Source organism: Apiospora marii (genome assembly GCF_038362585.1).
Source record: "Apiospora marii strain CBS 49790 chromosome Unknown utg000007l_segment0_segment0, whole genome shotgun sequence".
Classification (NCBI taxonomy): Eukaryota; Fungi; Ascomycota; class Sordariomycetes; order Amphisphaeriales; family Apiosporaceae; genus Apiospora; species Apiospora marii.
Genome location: NW_027117379.1, coordinates 1,866,222 through 1,880,818, shown reverse-complemented (window position 1 = coordinate 1,880,818; position 14,597 = coordinate 1,866,222). Strand labels below are relative to the sequence as shown.

Genomic DNA, 14,597 nt, shown 5'->3' with positions numbered 1-14,597 from the left:
CCGTATCATCACCAGAGAACTGCTACAGATCCTCAGACGCCAAGACCCCTTAAAGCTAATGTCACGCGTCGTGTGAGCTAGACAGTCAGTCTTTGACCAGTGTAGCCGACGATTCCCAAATATGTATGAGAGCCATTTGGTGTCGCCAACCGATTACCGTAAGTAGAAGTCATAAAGCATATCATGATACGTCGGCGCTTGTTCTTGTAGGGTGCGTGAATACCGTACCAGAAAGCATGGTTATACGAGATAGTTCATTTCATGTTGCATATGTAGATACAGTAAGTAGCCCATCGACCTGACCTCCTGCCCAAGGCAGGATACGAGAACGTTGAGTCGTTCAAAGTCCACCATGCACCCCAAGTCAGATAGATAGATCATAAACTACTCCTACTGCCTACCACTACGCCGCCGCCACCACGCCCGTCCGCATGAACAAGTTTGGCGGCAGCTCCCGATCCCTAAACTCCTCGTCCACCTCGTACACCAAGTCCCCGCGCCCCTCCTCGGGCCGGAACCCCAGGCGCGCGTACGCGTGCCGCCCCATGGCCGAGGCCTCGGTCGTGGCCTCGAGCCCGCCGCGCCGCGCCGCCTCGTCCAGCCCCCACTGCACGAGCCGGTTCGCGGCGCCGCGGCGCTGGAACCGCGGGTCGACGGCGCAGATGTCGAGGGTGAAGACCGCGGGCGGCTTGCTACTGCCGTCGTTTGGGGACTCTGATAGAGAACGAACGTACTCGATGCGGCGGCGCACAAGGTTCTGGATCATCTGCGTGCAGAAGCGCTGCCCCCGCTCGTCGCCCGGGTACATGTCGCCGAGCCAGGGCGGCGGGTCGTCCTTGGGCTCGTCGCCGTGGCCCTCGACGAAGGAGAGCTGGCACCAGATGGCCATGCCCGCGACGACGCGCTTCTGGTCGTCGTCTGGGTCCGGCACCGTGGCCTTGAGGAATACCGCGTTGGGGTCCCCGTTCTTGTTGGTGGTGGTGGACTGCCAGCGCTGGACCAGGCGCGCGACGTGTTCCTTCTTGCCCTCGGCGGTGTCCCAGCCTGGGTTCATGGCCGTCCTGAGAAAGTCTCGGGCATTAGCTTCTCGTTTCTTACTTGGCATCTCATCCCATAATGGACTGAGAGAGTTGCTTACCAGATGGCGTCGTTGACCTGGTGGCCGAAGGCCCCGCATAGGACTTCGTACCCCGCGGCGAAGTCGTCGGGGCTGCTCATGAGCTCTATGCGGACGTCGGAGGCAGCGCCGTCCTTCTTCGAAGTTACTCCCGCCATGACTGGTCAGTAGCAAATTTCAATTGGTAGTATATACACCGAGCAGAATCACAGAACTGTTTATTGATAAAGATGTTCGATAGGCTGTTGATGGAAACGCAGCCAGTTGTTGCGTCAGTATATGACCTGTTCCGCTAGGCGGTAAACCACGGGGAACTTCCCGGCAAGTGGACCGCAGCTCTCTCGTGGCAGGCTCATAGAGGTGAACAATACTGTCTTGGCATACGAGTTCATTACGAATCGAAATACAGGAATCGGAAGTTCGGTATACCTACTACACAGGACATCCATCAAGGTGGCCAGTATTGGTGGCCTCAGGTCACTGAATGGGAGTTTATCCACCAAGAGAGGCATCAGGATGTCAAGATAGTAGAATTGCACTAACTACAAGCCACGCCCTGAGACCCAACTACGGAATAGGAATCATAAACAAAAGTAGAGATCAATTCTAACATGATACTTCATTGGAAGGTAACCTGAGGAAGATGCAAAAAGGTAATGATGCGGCCAGTGTGGATTGAACACACGACCTCCAGATTGATGAATCCTGAAGTTGACTTCAGTCTGGCGCTCTCCCAACTGAGCTATGTCCGCTGTGATGAGACGATGTTGGCACCGTCCCACATGTTAGGCCGCTTGTTGGAAAAAACTGCTCTAATCAGGGAATATGTAGTGTGAGAAAGATAGGGTTGAATGCTTTGGATGCGAATGGCAGATGGTAATTGAGGTAGTTGGGTAGGTGACGGAGGGGCTTGACACTCAGCTTGTCAGGTAGGCCAGATGGGCCTAGAATCGGTTAGCCCATATGGCTTGTGGAGCAACCAGCGTCTGCGGCAGTTATCTGGGATAAGGATAACATTATCCTCAGAGGGCATATTTTCTGTTTAAGCGTTATATTTAACAGCTCGAGGTTACTGAAGAAGTGCCTATAGAGATGGCCGACTCCGAAGCAGCGCAGATGCGCAATGCCGATTACTGGGACAGCAGATACAGCAGCAAGGACGACCCCGCGGCCAAGGAGTGGCACCTCGGCCCCGAAAAACTCGAGGGGTACCTCGAGGAAAACATCTACTCCAAATGGCCCAAGGGGACGATACCAAAGATTGTCCAGCTTGGCTCAGGCGCCAGCGTAAGTCAATATGTTGACGATGCATTGGTTATAGCTGTTCTGGCTATTTGGGCATGCTGACTTCTGCTGCTTGGCTTGTCGCCCAACAGAGCGTCCCCTTCGAGATGTTTGCGCGGGGCTACACCGACCAGACCTGCATAGAGTTCTCGGAAGCTGTCATTGCTCAAATGGCGCCCCAGAATCCCGCAATCAAATGGCTGCCGCACGATTTGCGCAATATGCCCGAGATCGAGTCCAACTCGTTTGACTTCGCCTTCGATAAGGCCACTTTTTATGCCATGTGTGCATATGGTCCGACACACTTATTGAAGAGCATCCCGCCCGTGATAGTGGAAGACACGGCAGCCTACAGCCGCGAGGTGAGTAACGACACAGACTCGACCTGCAGCTCCTTACATCCCCTGAAATTGGGGTCCCCAAATGGCATGACCTAACTTTGAAACACAAAGGTCTTTCGGATTCTCAAGCCCGGCGGCGTGTTTGTTTGCATCAACATCTTTGAGCCCCGCTACGTCCATCACCTGCTAAAGGTGGAGGGCACCGAGTGGACTGACTTACACGCACCCCTTGCGCTGACGCCTGCCGGATGGGCCTACACCCGCGCCTACGGTTTGGTCAAGGGGCCAATCGAACCAACAGATGACACTGAAGCGAGAAATGACAGCAAAGAATAGACTTCCGTCTCTGGGCTTATGTATTGATCAATGTTACAGGCAGATAGCGGGGTAACTAAGGGACCTGCCCGTGTCACAACTCGAGGCCTGCCCACGACGATGGGAAGCCTTTCGATTACTTCTACTTTTGAAGTTCTGATGGCTAAACAGACTCGCGACCTGAAAGCCTCACACTTTAGGCTGAAAAGCTTTTGCTTTCATGTATTTGATAAGTTTGCTTTTGGCGCATCGTTCCGAACAGCCACGAGACTCGCATGCGTCTATCTGCCATGGATCGGATCGTCTTGAAGGCATTTAGCACCCAGGTCTACTGTAGGGTGAATTCATGCAAAGGCAAGTCCCGAGATTGAGATGCTGTAAATCAGCGTCACTACATCGATATGTTCCTGTCGTTTAGTAAGTACATAACAGCCATCATCAGACGTCACGCTGTGCTCAATAAATGGTCAACAAACCCTACTAGTAAATGCCTGAAAGTGCTATACCAACAACTTTGATTGGCACTCTGATCCATATACCCAACGTTGTCCGCTTCTTGAGTAGTGCAATCAATAACAGTCTCGGAAACACTGTCATTTCGAACCTGATGGCCAGCTCACACCATTGACTCTATTCACCGTCGATGCCAGGAGTGACTGCCGATGTATTGGGCGGTCACCCAAGAACAATCCGACTTGAGTACCATATTCAGGAAATGAAGCATACAAATTTTGGAATGTAATGATATCATCATAAACATATACAAGTCTTACTGTCGAGTTTTCGATGTATATCACTCGAAGAGATCTTCGCCGTAGACATGCATTTACAAAACCCCTACCCCGCGGCCGAGGCAAAAGGGATCGATGCCTTGGATCACCTCCGCATTGCAACCACACCAACCCCAAGACTTGCAGATGATCCCTCCTTGGCAACAGCACCTTATTGCAACATCCTCAATTGACCAGACCCAGATCATAAATCAACGTTCTGTCATCACCGATCGGCTGATTGACTCCCGGCATCAAAATGTCACCGCCCAAGCCAGAGCAAGATGCTGGTGCTAGTGCCGCCGTCACCGACAAGACCAGCAGCAGTGGTGGCAGCAGTCAAGCCCAGAAGCAGCCGGAACCCTTCGGCGACAAGCTCCCCTGGGCCGAGCCGGCCTGGTACAACACCCTAGCCTCCCCTTACTACAACGCCACCCACCGCGCTCTGCGCGACCACGCCCGCCGCTACATCGACACGCACATTATCCCCCACGCCCCCGCCTGGGAAGCCGCGGGCGAGTGCCCCGAGGCGGCACGCAAAGCCTGGCTGGCGACGGGCCTGCCCCTGCTCGACGTGCCGCTCGCGTACCGGCCCCCGGGGCACCGGACGATCCAGACGGACACCCTGGAGATCCCCCTGGACCGGCTCGACGCCTTCCACCTGCTGATCCTCAACGACGAGTGCTCGCGGTTCCAGGGCGGCGTCGCGTCCGGGCTGGCGGGGGCCAACGTCATCGGGCTGCCGCCCGTCATCCACCACGGGACCGAGGCGCAGAAGCGCCGCTGGCTCCCCGGCTTGTTCACGTGGGAGACGAACTTCTGCTTGGGGATCACGGAGCCCAGCGGCGGCAGCGACGTGGGGAACCTGCGGACCACGGCGACCAAGACGGCCGACGGCACGCACTACATCGTCAACGGGACCAAGAAGTGGATCACCGGTTCCCCCTGGGCGACGCACATGACGACCGCCGTCCGCACCGGCCCTCCCAGCTCAGGCACCGCCGGCATCTCCCTCCTCGTCATCCCACTCGCCTCCTCGGGCGTAACCATCGAGAAAATTCACAACAGCGGCCAAAACGCCGGCGGCGCGAGCTGGGTCCGGCTGCAAGACGTCCGGGTCCCCGCGGACCACCTGCTCGGCGCCGAAAACGCCGGCTTCAAGCTCATCATGACCAACTTCAACAAGGAACGCTTCGTGCTCGCCGTGTCCTGCAACCGGCACGCCCGGACCTGCCTCACGACCGCCCTCGCCTACGCCCTCGAGCGCGAGACCTTCGGCCAGCCCTTGGTGAACCACCAGGTGATCCGCCACAAGCTCGCCACCCTCGCCCGCGAAATTGAAGCCCACTGGGCCTGGCTCGAGCAGCTCGCGTACCACGTCGACGCGGACCCGGCGCGGCGGGGGTGGCAGAGCGAGTCCATCGCGGGGCGCATCGCGCTGGCCAAGGTGGCCGGGGGCCGCGTCCTCGAGCGGGCGGCCCGCGAGGCCCAGCAGGTCATGGGCGGCGTCGCCTACCAGCGGGACGGGCCCGGGGGCGGCGGCCGGGTCGAGCAGATCACGCGGGACCTGCGCATGAACGTGGTCGGCGGAGGCTCCGAGGAGATCCTGAACGACTTGGCCTTCCGCGAAGAGATGAAGCGTGCCAAAAAGATCGGAGCACATCTCTGATACATGTAGCAACGACGGGGATTCAAAGTGGGCGGGGGAGTTCATATTTGTGTACTGTCTGTTGTAATTATGGCATCACATTGTCAAGCGACATCGCATAAGTATAGTGTCGTAGGGCCTAAGAATGGGGATGTACCTCACATCTTGGTGAAGTCTTAGCCAGCAAAGGTAATTCATATCCAGTCACATCGGCTACGAGTAAAACCTAGATATCGGAGAGGATGGAATCGTTCACATATAACACCCGCCTAGTTGAAGGCAGTGTGCGTCTCTCTCGCGAGTCTGTCTACCTATACACAGTTGTCGTCACATCGTCCAAATCCCTCCCCCTTCACCTCGAAAAACCAAATCCGCTTGGTCGTCAATCGCATTAAACAATTTGCAGTCATTCCAGCAAAAACACCCGCCGTCTGGAGATGATGCTGCCAACTTCCACTTCGTCACGCTTTCCTCAAATCGTCCCCAAAACCCTGGTTCATAGAAACATTCCTCATATCGTCATCATGCATCATGAATCCACCGGTAGTAAGAAGGATGTGTGGAAGAGAAGACAAAGCCAAAGAAATGAAAAAAAGACAATTAAGACGATTAAAAAGCTGGGGAAAAGCCTGCCAAATGAATCAAGAACGCCGTTCTCCTCGCGACTTGGCGCAGACAGGAGCCTGATGATCGTCGCGATGCCCTGTTCCCCTATCTTTTCCATGTTTCGCAGAAACTCCAAAATGGTATATGTATCGTGTCGCAAAGCAAATCGCCATGTTTTATGCAGATTTCTCGGCTCTCTTTCGTGTGCGTCTCATTCCCCTTCTGCGTCCGCCGCCGTCGGGTCTGCGAAGACCCAGCCGGTCCTATACGTCTTGTGTCTGTAAATGACAGCTCATATACAATCGAAATGCAATATCAATCGTAGCCGTGGTTTGAATCGCCAGTCGATATGGGTGATTCTTTATATTAGGTGAAAGAAGTTGCTCTCATCTGGAGCCACCCGGAGACCGAAAGTCGACTTGAAAGGGCGAGCCACTAGGCATGGCCACATCCAAAATACGAGTACGTCTCTCCTAGAAGGTCTCGGATTCTTGGCTCAGGGCCGTGTCGCGGCTGCCGACTGTGCCGAAAGTGTCTGCTTCAAGTTAGTAAACTGCGTCATGCATGTGTTGAAGGGAAAATCAATGCTTACTTCTCTTCCGTCTCTGATCATCCCGAGAGCCATCGTCCCCGAGAGGAGATCGGAGGCTCCGCCGGTCGCCATCATCGCTGCCAAGACCCCTGGTGGGAGTCATGGCTCTGGGCCCGCTGGGTCTTCTTGCGGGTGCACCATTGCTGAGAGCGCCGCTGAGGTTTCGGTTCTCCATCCTTGGGCTGGTAGAGTGATAGCTCTCCGTCCGAGCATGTTGGGTGCCCGTCATGGTGCCGTAGCCGCTTTCCACTGAGTGGTAAGGAAGGGGGCTTGGCTGCTTCTTCTGAAGCTTGTTGACGCGATCGTTGCGCGGGGGTGTGGCCGTGTCGAGCGGCTCCTTAGGCGGCCGAGGTGGCCCTTGGGCACCAGGTGAGGACCCGTAGGTGTTACGGTACTCGTCGGCAGCGCTTTGATCGCTGTACCGGTTGGACTGCTGACCCGGGAAACGGTTCAGACTCGTAGCCGAGCCGGCCCAGTCCGCACTGCGAGGGCTCATCGGGGTATCGTAGTTGATGGCCGAGGACTCGAGAGCTGTGCGGAAGCGCTCAGTCTGTCCAGGTCGTGGTTGAGGGTGCTGGAGGTTCACGCTGTTACGGTGGGCCTTGTACTTGGGATCCTCCGGAGTAGAGTAGGTGTTGGGCATGGGTGCATCCTCAAGTTGATACCGGGGCGTGGCCGCATCGCTCGCAAGGTTCTGCTCAGAGAAACCTGAGTGCAACTTGTCGACGGGGTAGGGATCTTGCGGCTCATAGACCGAGTAGTTCAGGTCTGAACCAGACCGCGACGGAGGTGCGCGCAGGAACTCCTCAATGTCGTTCTTGTTGGACCGCGAGTTACCGCTGTTGCGGTTGAAGACCTTTCCGATACTGGAAGTAGTGGTCTCTGACCAGCGGGAGATCTTGGGAAGGAAGCTAGATGAGCCCTTAGACTTGTGCTTCTTGCCATTGTCAGTAGGCGTATTCTCATTGCTGAAGCTGGTGTGGTTCTCGGGTGCGAGAGGCTGAGGCGGTGTTCCAAGTGGGACAGATCCAGCACGAGCAGGCCCAACGGCTGGCGACATAAGCAGGTCGGGATTGGAATAGTTGTTGGCGGCAGTCACTTGTGGCTGGTTGTATTCTTCCTCGGGGCCTTCGTGCACTGTGCTGATCCTGTGGTCCGAGAACTTTCGCTCGTATCCCATTCGTCCAGGTTGGCCGCGCGATTGGACGGAGAACTGGCCTGACTGGCTGGCGTGGCTTGCAGTCGATGTTCCAGCATTGCCTTCGGGTTCATAACCACGATCTTGCTCATACTGCATCTCGGGCTGCATGTTCTCCAGAGACTGGTTGCGGGTGCTCATAGCAGCCAGCGTCGCAGGACCCCCGGTCTGTTGCTTGAGGACATCGACTTCGGTAAGCAAGTGCATCAGCATATCCTCGATCCGGCCGAGGTCGTTGTTGCCCTTGGAGCTAAGGCCCTTGAGCGCTCGGCGGAATAAACCACGCTTCTTAGCTGGCAAGTCGTCAATCGTGCCCGCCTGCGAGCCGCCTTGGAGAGACCTGGCGCCGCTGCCGGGAAGAGGCCGGGGCCCGCCCAGGTGTCTTTGCACAGTCTTCTCGGTGTTATCTTTGACTTCGTTGATGATCTGATCTTCGGTATCAGCAAGAGCACGCTTGACGTCTCTGAAAGAAGAGTGCATCTCCTTGATGACTTGGCAGACGGTCTCGATCATCTCTCGGTCTCTAGCACTTCGCTGAGCGTCGCGAACCATGAGCTATATGAATGTTAGTCGGCAGTACCTGCAACTCTGATACATTTGCTGAACTTACGTGTTCCATCAATGCAATGACGTCCTTGGATTCAATCCTATCCATTCCCGTGCCCGTCGAGGCATCGTAGAAAGGCGATCCCATGCCTTGAGACATACCACTCAGGTGTCTCTGGTGCTTTGGCGCGTAGAACGGATCCTCACTGTTGCCGCTCATACCTGATTGGTCCTGGAATTCCACGCCCTTGCCCTTCATAGCTTGCATATCTCGAGTCTCGTTGGGTGCGGTCTCGTAGCCTTCGTCGCCCTGAGGCATGCCAGGGCTGCCTGTGTTGAACCCGCCACGGTACCCGTTGTGGTCAAACCCGTCAAGGATATTACCTTCGAAACCAGGAAGATTGGCGATGGGGCTGGTATCTCCATACGGGTTGGTGACGATAGTATCCCGCTTTCGCTCACCAGAAGTTCGCTGCCATTCGTCGTCCTGCTCTTGGCTCGGTTGCTGGCTGTGATTCGACGCCATTCCAACTGCTGCGGCCATGGCTGCTGCTGCTGCTGCTTCCGTGATACCCAGACCGTTGCCGTTAGCTTGGTCGTTAGCTTGGCCATTGGCCTTAGGCGTCATCGATCGTTCGTTCTCGTAGTCGAAAGTTTTCTCCTGGGTGGGAGTCACGTCGCCGCCCCATTGTTGGGGAGCACCACCAAGAGGTTCCTGAACCAAGGATGGAGTCTGGTGATCCATGAAGTAGCCAATCTCCGGGAGAGGGTCGTTCGCATCTGGCAAGCCACTAGCCTCCATCTTGGGACGATCATAGTCTTCCGATAGCCGGTCGACGCTGTGTCGTGGCGTCGCGTCTGGCCTGTAGCCGTCCTTTGCCCGCTCCTTGAAAGACCGGTTTCGTTGAGGTACGCCCTCGCCTGTAAAGGTAGCAGGTGAAGTGTTTTCTTCTTTCTTGGCCCTTGCCGCTGCTGCCGCCGCCCTGCCGAGGGCTGCGCTGGTGATGGCGGCCTCCGAGGGAGATGGAGAGTGTCGGTAGTTGCGGGGCACCTTGCGTCCATATTCGTCCAAGTCGTACTCATCAAACTCGCGCGAGAGCTTAGACCTGGAATGGTTGGAGACAGCGGGTGACTGGCTTCCCTTCTCAAAGATCTCCCTTCGGCTTTCGAATGAGCGCTTGCCTGGCGTAGAAGCCGCTGAGATGCGGCTCAGATCTCTGCCGTCATAGGAGATTTGCGAGTCGCGATGATCCTGACCACCGCTTAGAACCGACGGGTCAAGAACAGATCCATCAACCAGAGAGGCCACGGCAGACTCCGTGCCAATCGGTTGGTGCACGATTTGAGGGTTGGCACCAACACCGCGGACGGCTTGGCCTGAAGTGATCATATCCAACTCGCTGTTGTCCGTATATTGGGTATCCCTGTAGTAGCCTGAACTGCGGACGTCACTCTCCGCGTCGCCAAATTCGCGGCTCATCAGGTTGCTGGGGATAGAGCTTGGCGATTGGCCACGTAGGTCCGACTTATCAGGCGAAGAAACCTCGCTGTGGGTAGCTCTCGAGTCTCGGCGATGGTGGAGGTCACTTCCTCCATCAGTATAGCCAGAGACACTCTGGATGGGGCTCAACCCGCGTCGTTCTTGCTGATAAGGCACATATCGCAGGGGTGGAGGCACGTCTTGTTGGTAGTAACCTGACATGCCCGGCTCGAACATGCCTGGCTCACCCAAGTGATCTTCAAACTCATCATCGTACTGGTCATAAGTCTGGCTCAAGTCACTCTCGGTTAGTTCCTGGTCTTCGTATTCGCCAAGGCCCTTTCTCGGAAGAGCCTTTAGATCGCCGTGCGAAATATTGGCATGCGTTGCCCCAAGACTCTGCAGAGTATGCTGTTGTTGCTGCGGCGTGCGGGTAGGTGTCGGTGTGTCGTGCATTGACTCCGTGGAACCTGGTCCTCGGGCCACCTCTTGTATAGGAGTCATCTCTTCGCTAGCGGAATGGGGCCTATCGGTGTTGGCTGACAGGATGGATGTTCTCGTCATTTCAGACGGGTTAATCTCACTCGACAGTGGCATTGGCGGAACCACCTCGTGACCAGACTCCCGGTAATCTTCGGATGCCCTTCCTCGCTCTGGTGTCTTGGCTCTCCGCCGCCTGCGCTGGCGTTTGTCGTCTCTCGAGCGATCTCGCTCCGCGGCGGCGTCGCTCGCAGCAGAGCCTGGACTCAGCAACGCAGCATTTCCGACATGGTCATGGCCACGTCGTGGTGTGTCGTCCTGGTCGTTTAAGGAGTCCACTACGGAAATGTGTTCCACGCTGCTGTGTGGCGACAAGTCATTGCGGGCTTCTCTGCCTCTTGACTTGGTCGAATGTGTTGTGTCGGCTGATCTTCGCTTGTTATTGCCTGATAATTCCTCCCTTGACACCGAGGTGAGACTGGACAGCGATTCCTTATCCTTGGGTCGTCGTCCAGGTGGTTCGCGTGTGCTCCGCTCCCGCTTGATTGCATCTAGTTCGGGAAGTATTAACCGCCTAATTGCATCTTCCACAGTTTCAAGAAGCTTGGGGTTGTTGATGGACACCTTCGACGAGTTGTGCGACTCGTAGGATCTCTGACTAGGTGAGAGCTGGGAAGACAGCATGCTCGAATCGGCGCCTGAGACAACGGATTCCTTGTGGCCTCTCGACCTCCTCCGAGATGACGCTTTGCTGTCCATATCTGCTTCGTTACCAATGCTTCGCCGGTAGCCACTAGAAGATCGACTGTGCTTCTTGTCAGGCCTGCTTGCCTTCTCGACGGCCCTTTCTATTATTTTCCTATCGTCGCTCGCACTGCGAGTCTTACGATTCATTTTGTCCGCGACCGCTGCCGCAGTAACAGCTCCTAGCGCACCAGTTGCCAACGGCTCAACGCGCGACCGGCTTCTGCTGCGCTCGCGTTCTTCTTTGCGGTTGGAAAGAGTCGTCTCACCAGTGCCACCGGACCCGTCTAGGAAGCTATCGGTGGGGATAGCTGAGATGTCGGACATGTTGGGTGGCACATATTGAGACTGGGATGATACCTTGCTATCGGCAGCAGGGATGAGAGGACTCGATACCTTGCGATCTCTTCTACTGCTCCGAACACTCGGGTTGATCTCGACTTCAATTGGATGCCGTGACACATTGGACTCCTCGGTCGCCGAGGCGTAGGAGTTCATGCTCCTGCTATCTTCGGGGTCTGTCATGACGTCGAGCTCACTCCTGCTAGGGTTCTGGACCAGCGGTCCCTCAACCCTGGACTTCTTCCCCATTGAGGACTTGCGTGAGCTCTTGGTCTCTGTGATCTGAATATGCCCGTTCTTTTCGCGGTTCTTGGATGGTGTGAGGCGCACGCGGACGCTCGGCCTGCGTTTGCGACTGCGGCTGCCACGTTCCGAGGACTCTGGGCTCTTGCTGTGCTCAAAATACTCGATCAGCAACGAAGTCTGCGACTTGTTGTGCTCGTGGTAGCTCCGAGTTCTGATGGTGACGGGGGTGCCGTCGTCGGGAAGAGAGAAGGAAGATTTCTCGTCGTCTGCGTGTTTGGAGAACTCAGTAGCCAACTCAGTCGGTGAAGAGATGACAGAGTCGGACTCGGTGGGTGCTGGCAATGGAGGAGCCTTTTTCGACTCGATACCCATTATGCTAATGGATAGTATAGGGCGGATTGTCGGGCCCCCCTAAAAATTGACCGGGTGTGTGTGTGTTACCCTGTCTCTTTTCTTCTTGTACAAGTGTGTAATGTATGGGTTCCTGTCGTGTTTGGGACCGCACCTTGTCCAGTTTGTTGTTTACCCGCTGGAGATTGCCCACAATGTGGAGTCGACAATCAGCGGAGCGAACTGGGAAGTACTTGGCTGACGGCCGAGGTATCGCAGTGCCGATATCCAGCAAGTGTGCCCAGGGTCGGCGATTGGCAAAGTAATTCGGGCGTCAAAGATGCTGCGAAAACGACATGCTTGGGTAGTGCACAAGAGAACGAGGAGGTGGGTGTGGTGGGTGTGCTGCAGCAGGGGGGAATCAATCTCGAAGTAACGTCGAGACCCAAAAAATGAGGTGGTCGGTGTAAAAGCTGCGTGAATAGTAGCTGGTTAGGTCGCTGTGTCGCAAAGCCCCAGAATTTTGTTTACTTGGGATAAAAATACATGTACACAACCGGCACGGGGGTATCTTTTTCTTTTCCTCTTCTATTGGGGGGGATTGGATAAAAAAATGGCTGAAATGAACAACAGACAAACCGAAGCAGGAGAATAAGCAATTACCTCAGATTGAGTGAAGATAATTAGACGGAGTAGGGCAGGAGACGTCAGAGGATCCTGTTTGCTGTCTTAGAAACAGAAGCTCAGCTTTCCCAGCCGCTCTATTAAAAATGGCTTGCTCGTCTGTCGTTTCGCCCCACGTGTTGCTTGATGGCTTGTCGGTCCCCAATAGCCTTTTTCTCTTTAGGCAGTCGTCAAGTCAGTCAGTCAGTCTTGCATCGACGCAATGCTGCCTACCCGCAACAACTGCAATGCGCAATGCAATGACTCACAGCTAACGAGGGAAATCGAGAAACAGTTGACGATGCACGACTATAACGTGTGGAGGGAGTTTCGGAGGGAGAAAAGAGGGGGGCGGGACAACACGAGTAATTGTCGAGGTAAGGCGATGAGGAGGTAAATGAGATAGACACAGAGATGGGCAACAGGTCCAGGGTGGGTTGGTGCAGGTGAGGATGTACGTAGATACGGGGGCCCACTACTCTATGTGATTCGGCTGTGCTTGCGGAGGGGCTGATCTTTCGTCTCCTCCAAGTTCTAGGTACGGAACAGGGGCACACTACGACTCAAGCAGGCAGGCTACTGCAGGGTGAAAGATTGCAGAACGAGACTCCTCACGAACGGATGGATAGGCGGGATCGGAGAATGAACTTGCAGCACTTAGCTGCAATGCCCGTCAGTCCATATTTTCCTGGCTTCACCACCCAACCCAACAGTGAATGGCAAAAAGAAGCACGCACGATAACGTCGAGAGAAGGAGAAGAGCCTCGAAGTTTAGGTCTGGCGCGTCTTGCTTGCTGAATGTGGCGGCTGGGGTTGGGCAGCGCTCTTGGACAACGCATCAGACCAGGGTCCGCACTTGGGCCAATCTCGTGATGAGAAACCCTCCTGGCAGAAGCTGCGAGATGCACAAGCAGGGAGCAGCAGGTTTGGCATCTGGCATGAAGTGAGATGATTGATCAAAGAGAGATGCACTCATGATTTGACCCCTTCTCATGGACTGAAACGTGATCCCGACTCAACGCATCTAATCGTCGAATTTGGGTGACGAGGCTGCGGCATGTTTGCTTGCTACCTACCTGACAGGTGGTCCGTAGTTCAACGGTGATCACCATATGTGCAGCTCATACTCGGCCAGGTTCATTACCGTACGTGATAAAGCTAATAGCCAAGGTACATATATTTCCGTTCATGTAGCGATGGAGGAGGCTTGAGGCCAGGTTAGGCAAGGTAGCTATGGAGGCCTGTTGAAGTCCGGCCAAATGAGAAGGTCCTCACTTCTTATGCAGCCCGGATCTATGCGGCATGCAAGCCGGGGAACATCCTGAGCAATGGCGGCTATTGGCTTACTACATCGCTTTTTCACAGACATGGCAAGATAGGTAAAACTCCGAAAACCTGCAATCGGGAGGCGCCAGCGCGTGGAGAGGGGGTTGTTTAAAATACCCGTCAATGTCGCGGAAAGAAAGCCGTTGGTGGTTGGGTCCCAGAGCTATTTCTGGTCACGGTTGACTGAGTAACAGCTCAGAAACAAGAGTAGGAACGAGCGTCTCCATCGCGAAGCCGCAGAGTGGCTCGGGCACCCAGTTTCTCTGGCAGGGTGACGACGGTCGATCAGAAGGTCGATCGCCGGAAAAACATGGCATGACGGGAACCGATCCCCCCCCCCCCCTGCCAATTTTTGGGCTCCCCAGACAGCCAGAATCCCATAATGACATGATGAGCTCCAGGCTGGCACCGAGCCCTGCCTGCTCTGAGCATCACCATCACGCTAGGTCGGAAGCTACGTTAAATTAGATCACGTCGAATAAGGCAGTGGTGCCACGGGGGATGGAAAGGCTTTATTTATTGCGCATGAGAACTGGGAAAATCGCATCGCCCTCCAGCCTCGCGACTAG

The 14,597-nt window shown here is 55.4% G+C and overlaps 4 protein-coding genes across 4 annotated transcripts; 2 read left to right on the top strand and 2 right to left on the bottom strand.

The window, feature by feature from the left end:
• Positions 1-403: 403 nt before the first annotated feature.
• On the bottom strand, positions 404-1,275 carry PG985_010974 (GNAT family protein; the record flags this gene model as incomplete). Its single annotated transcript, XM_066830741.1, has 2 exons — positions 404-1,061; positions 1,139-1,275. The coding sequence occupies 2 exons, from the start codon at positions 1,273-1,275 to the stop codon at positions 404-406; spliced, it is 795 nt and encodes a 264-aa protein (XP_066681423.1).
• A 934-nt stretch (positions 1,276-2,209) lies between these two features.
• Positions 2,210-3,078, top strand: PG985_010973 (methyltransferase type 11; the record flags this gene model as incomplete). Its single annotated transcript, XM_066830740.1, has 3 exons — positions 2,210-2,404; positions 2,494-2,763; positions 2,854-3,078. The coding sequence occupies 3 exons, from the start codon at positions 2,210-2,212 to the stop codon at positions 3,076-3,078; spliced, it is 690 nt and encodes a 229-aa protein (XP_066681422.1).
• Positions 3,079-4,086: 1,008 nt separating this feature from the next.
• PG985_010972 (acyl-CoA dehydrogenase) lies at positions 4,087-5,496 on the top strand (the record flags this gene model as incomplete). The annotated part of the gene is made up of 1 exon (XM_066830739.1): positions 4,087-5,496. One exon carries the CDS (start codon positions 4,087-4,089, stop codon positions 5,494-5,496), a length of 1,410 nt encoding a protein of 469 aa, XP_066681421.1.
• Positions 5,497-6,554: 1,058 nt separating this feature from the next.
• On the bottom strand, positions 6,555-12,081 carry PG985_010971 (uncharacterized protein; the record flags this gene model as incomplete). The annotated part of the gene is made up of 3 exons (XM_066830738.1): positions 6,555-6,616; positions 6,674-8,426; positions 8,482-12,081. 3 exons carry the CDS (start codon positions 12,079-12,081, stop codon positions 6,555-6,557), a joined length of 5,415 nt encoding a protein of 1,804 aa, XP_066681420.1.
• Between the last annotated feature and the right edge of the window lie 2,516 nt (positions 12,082-14,597).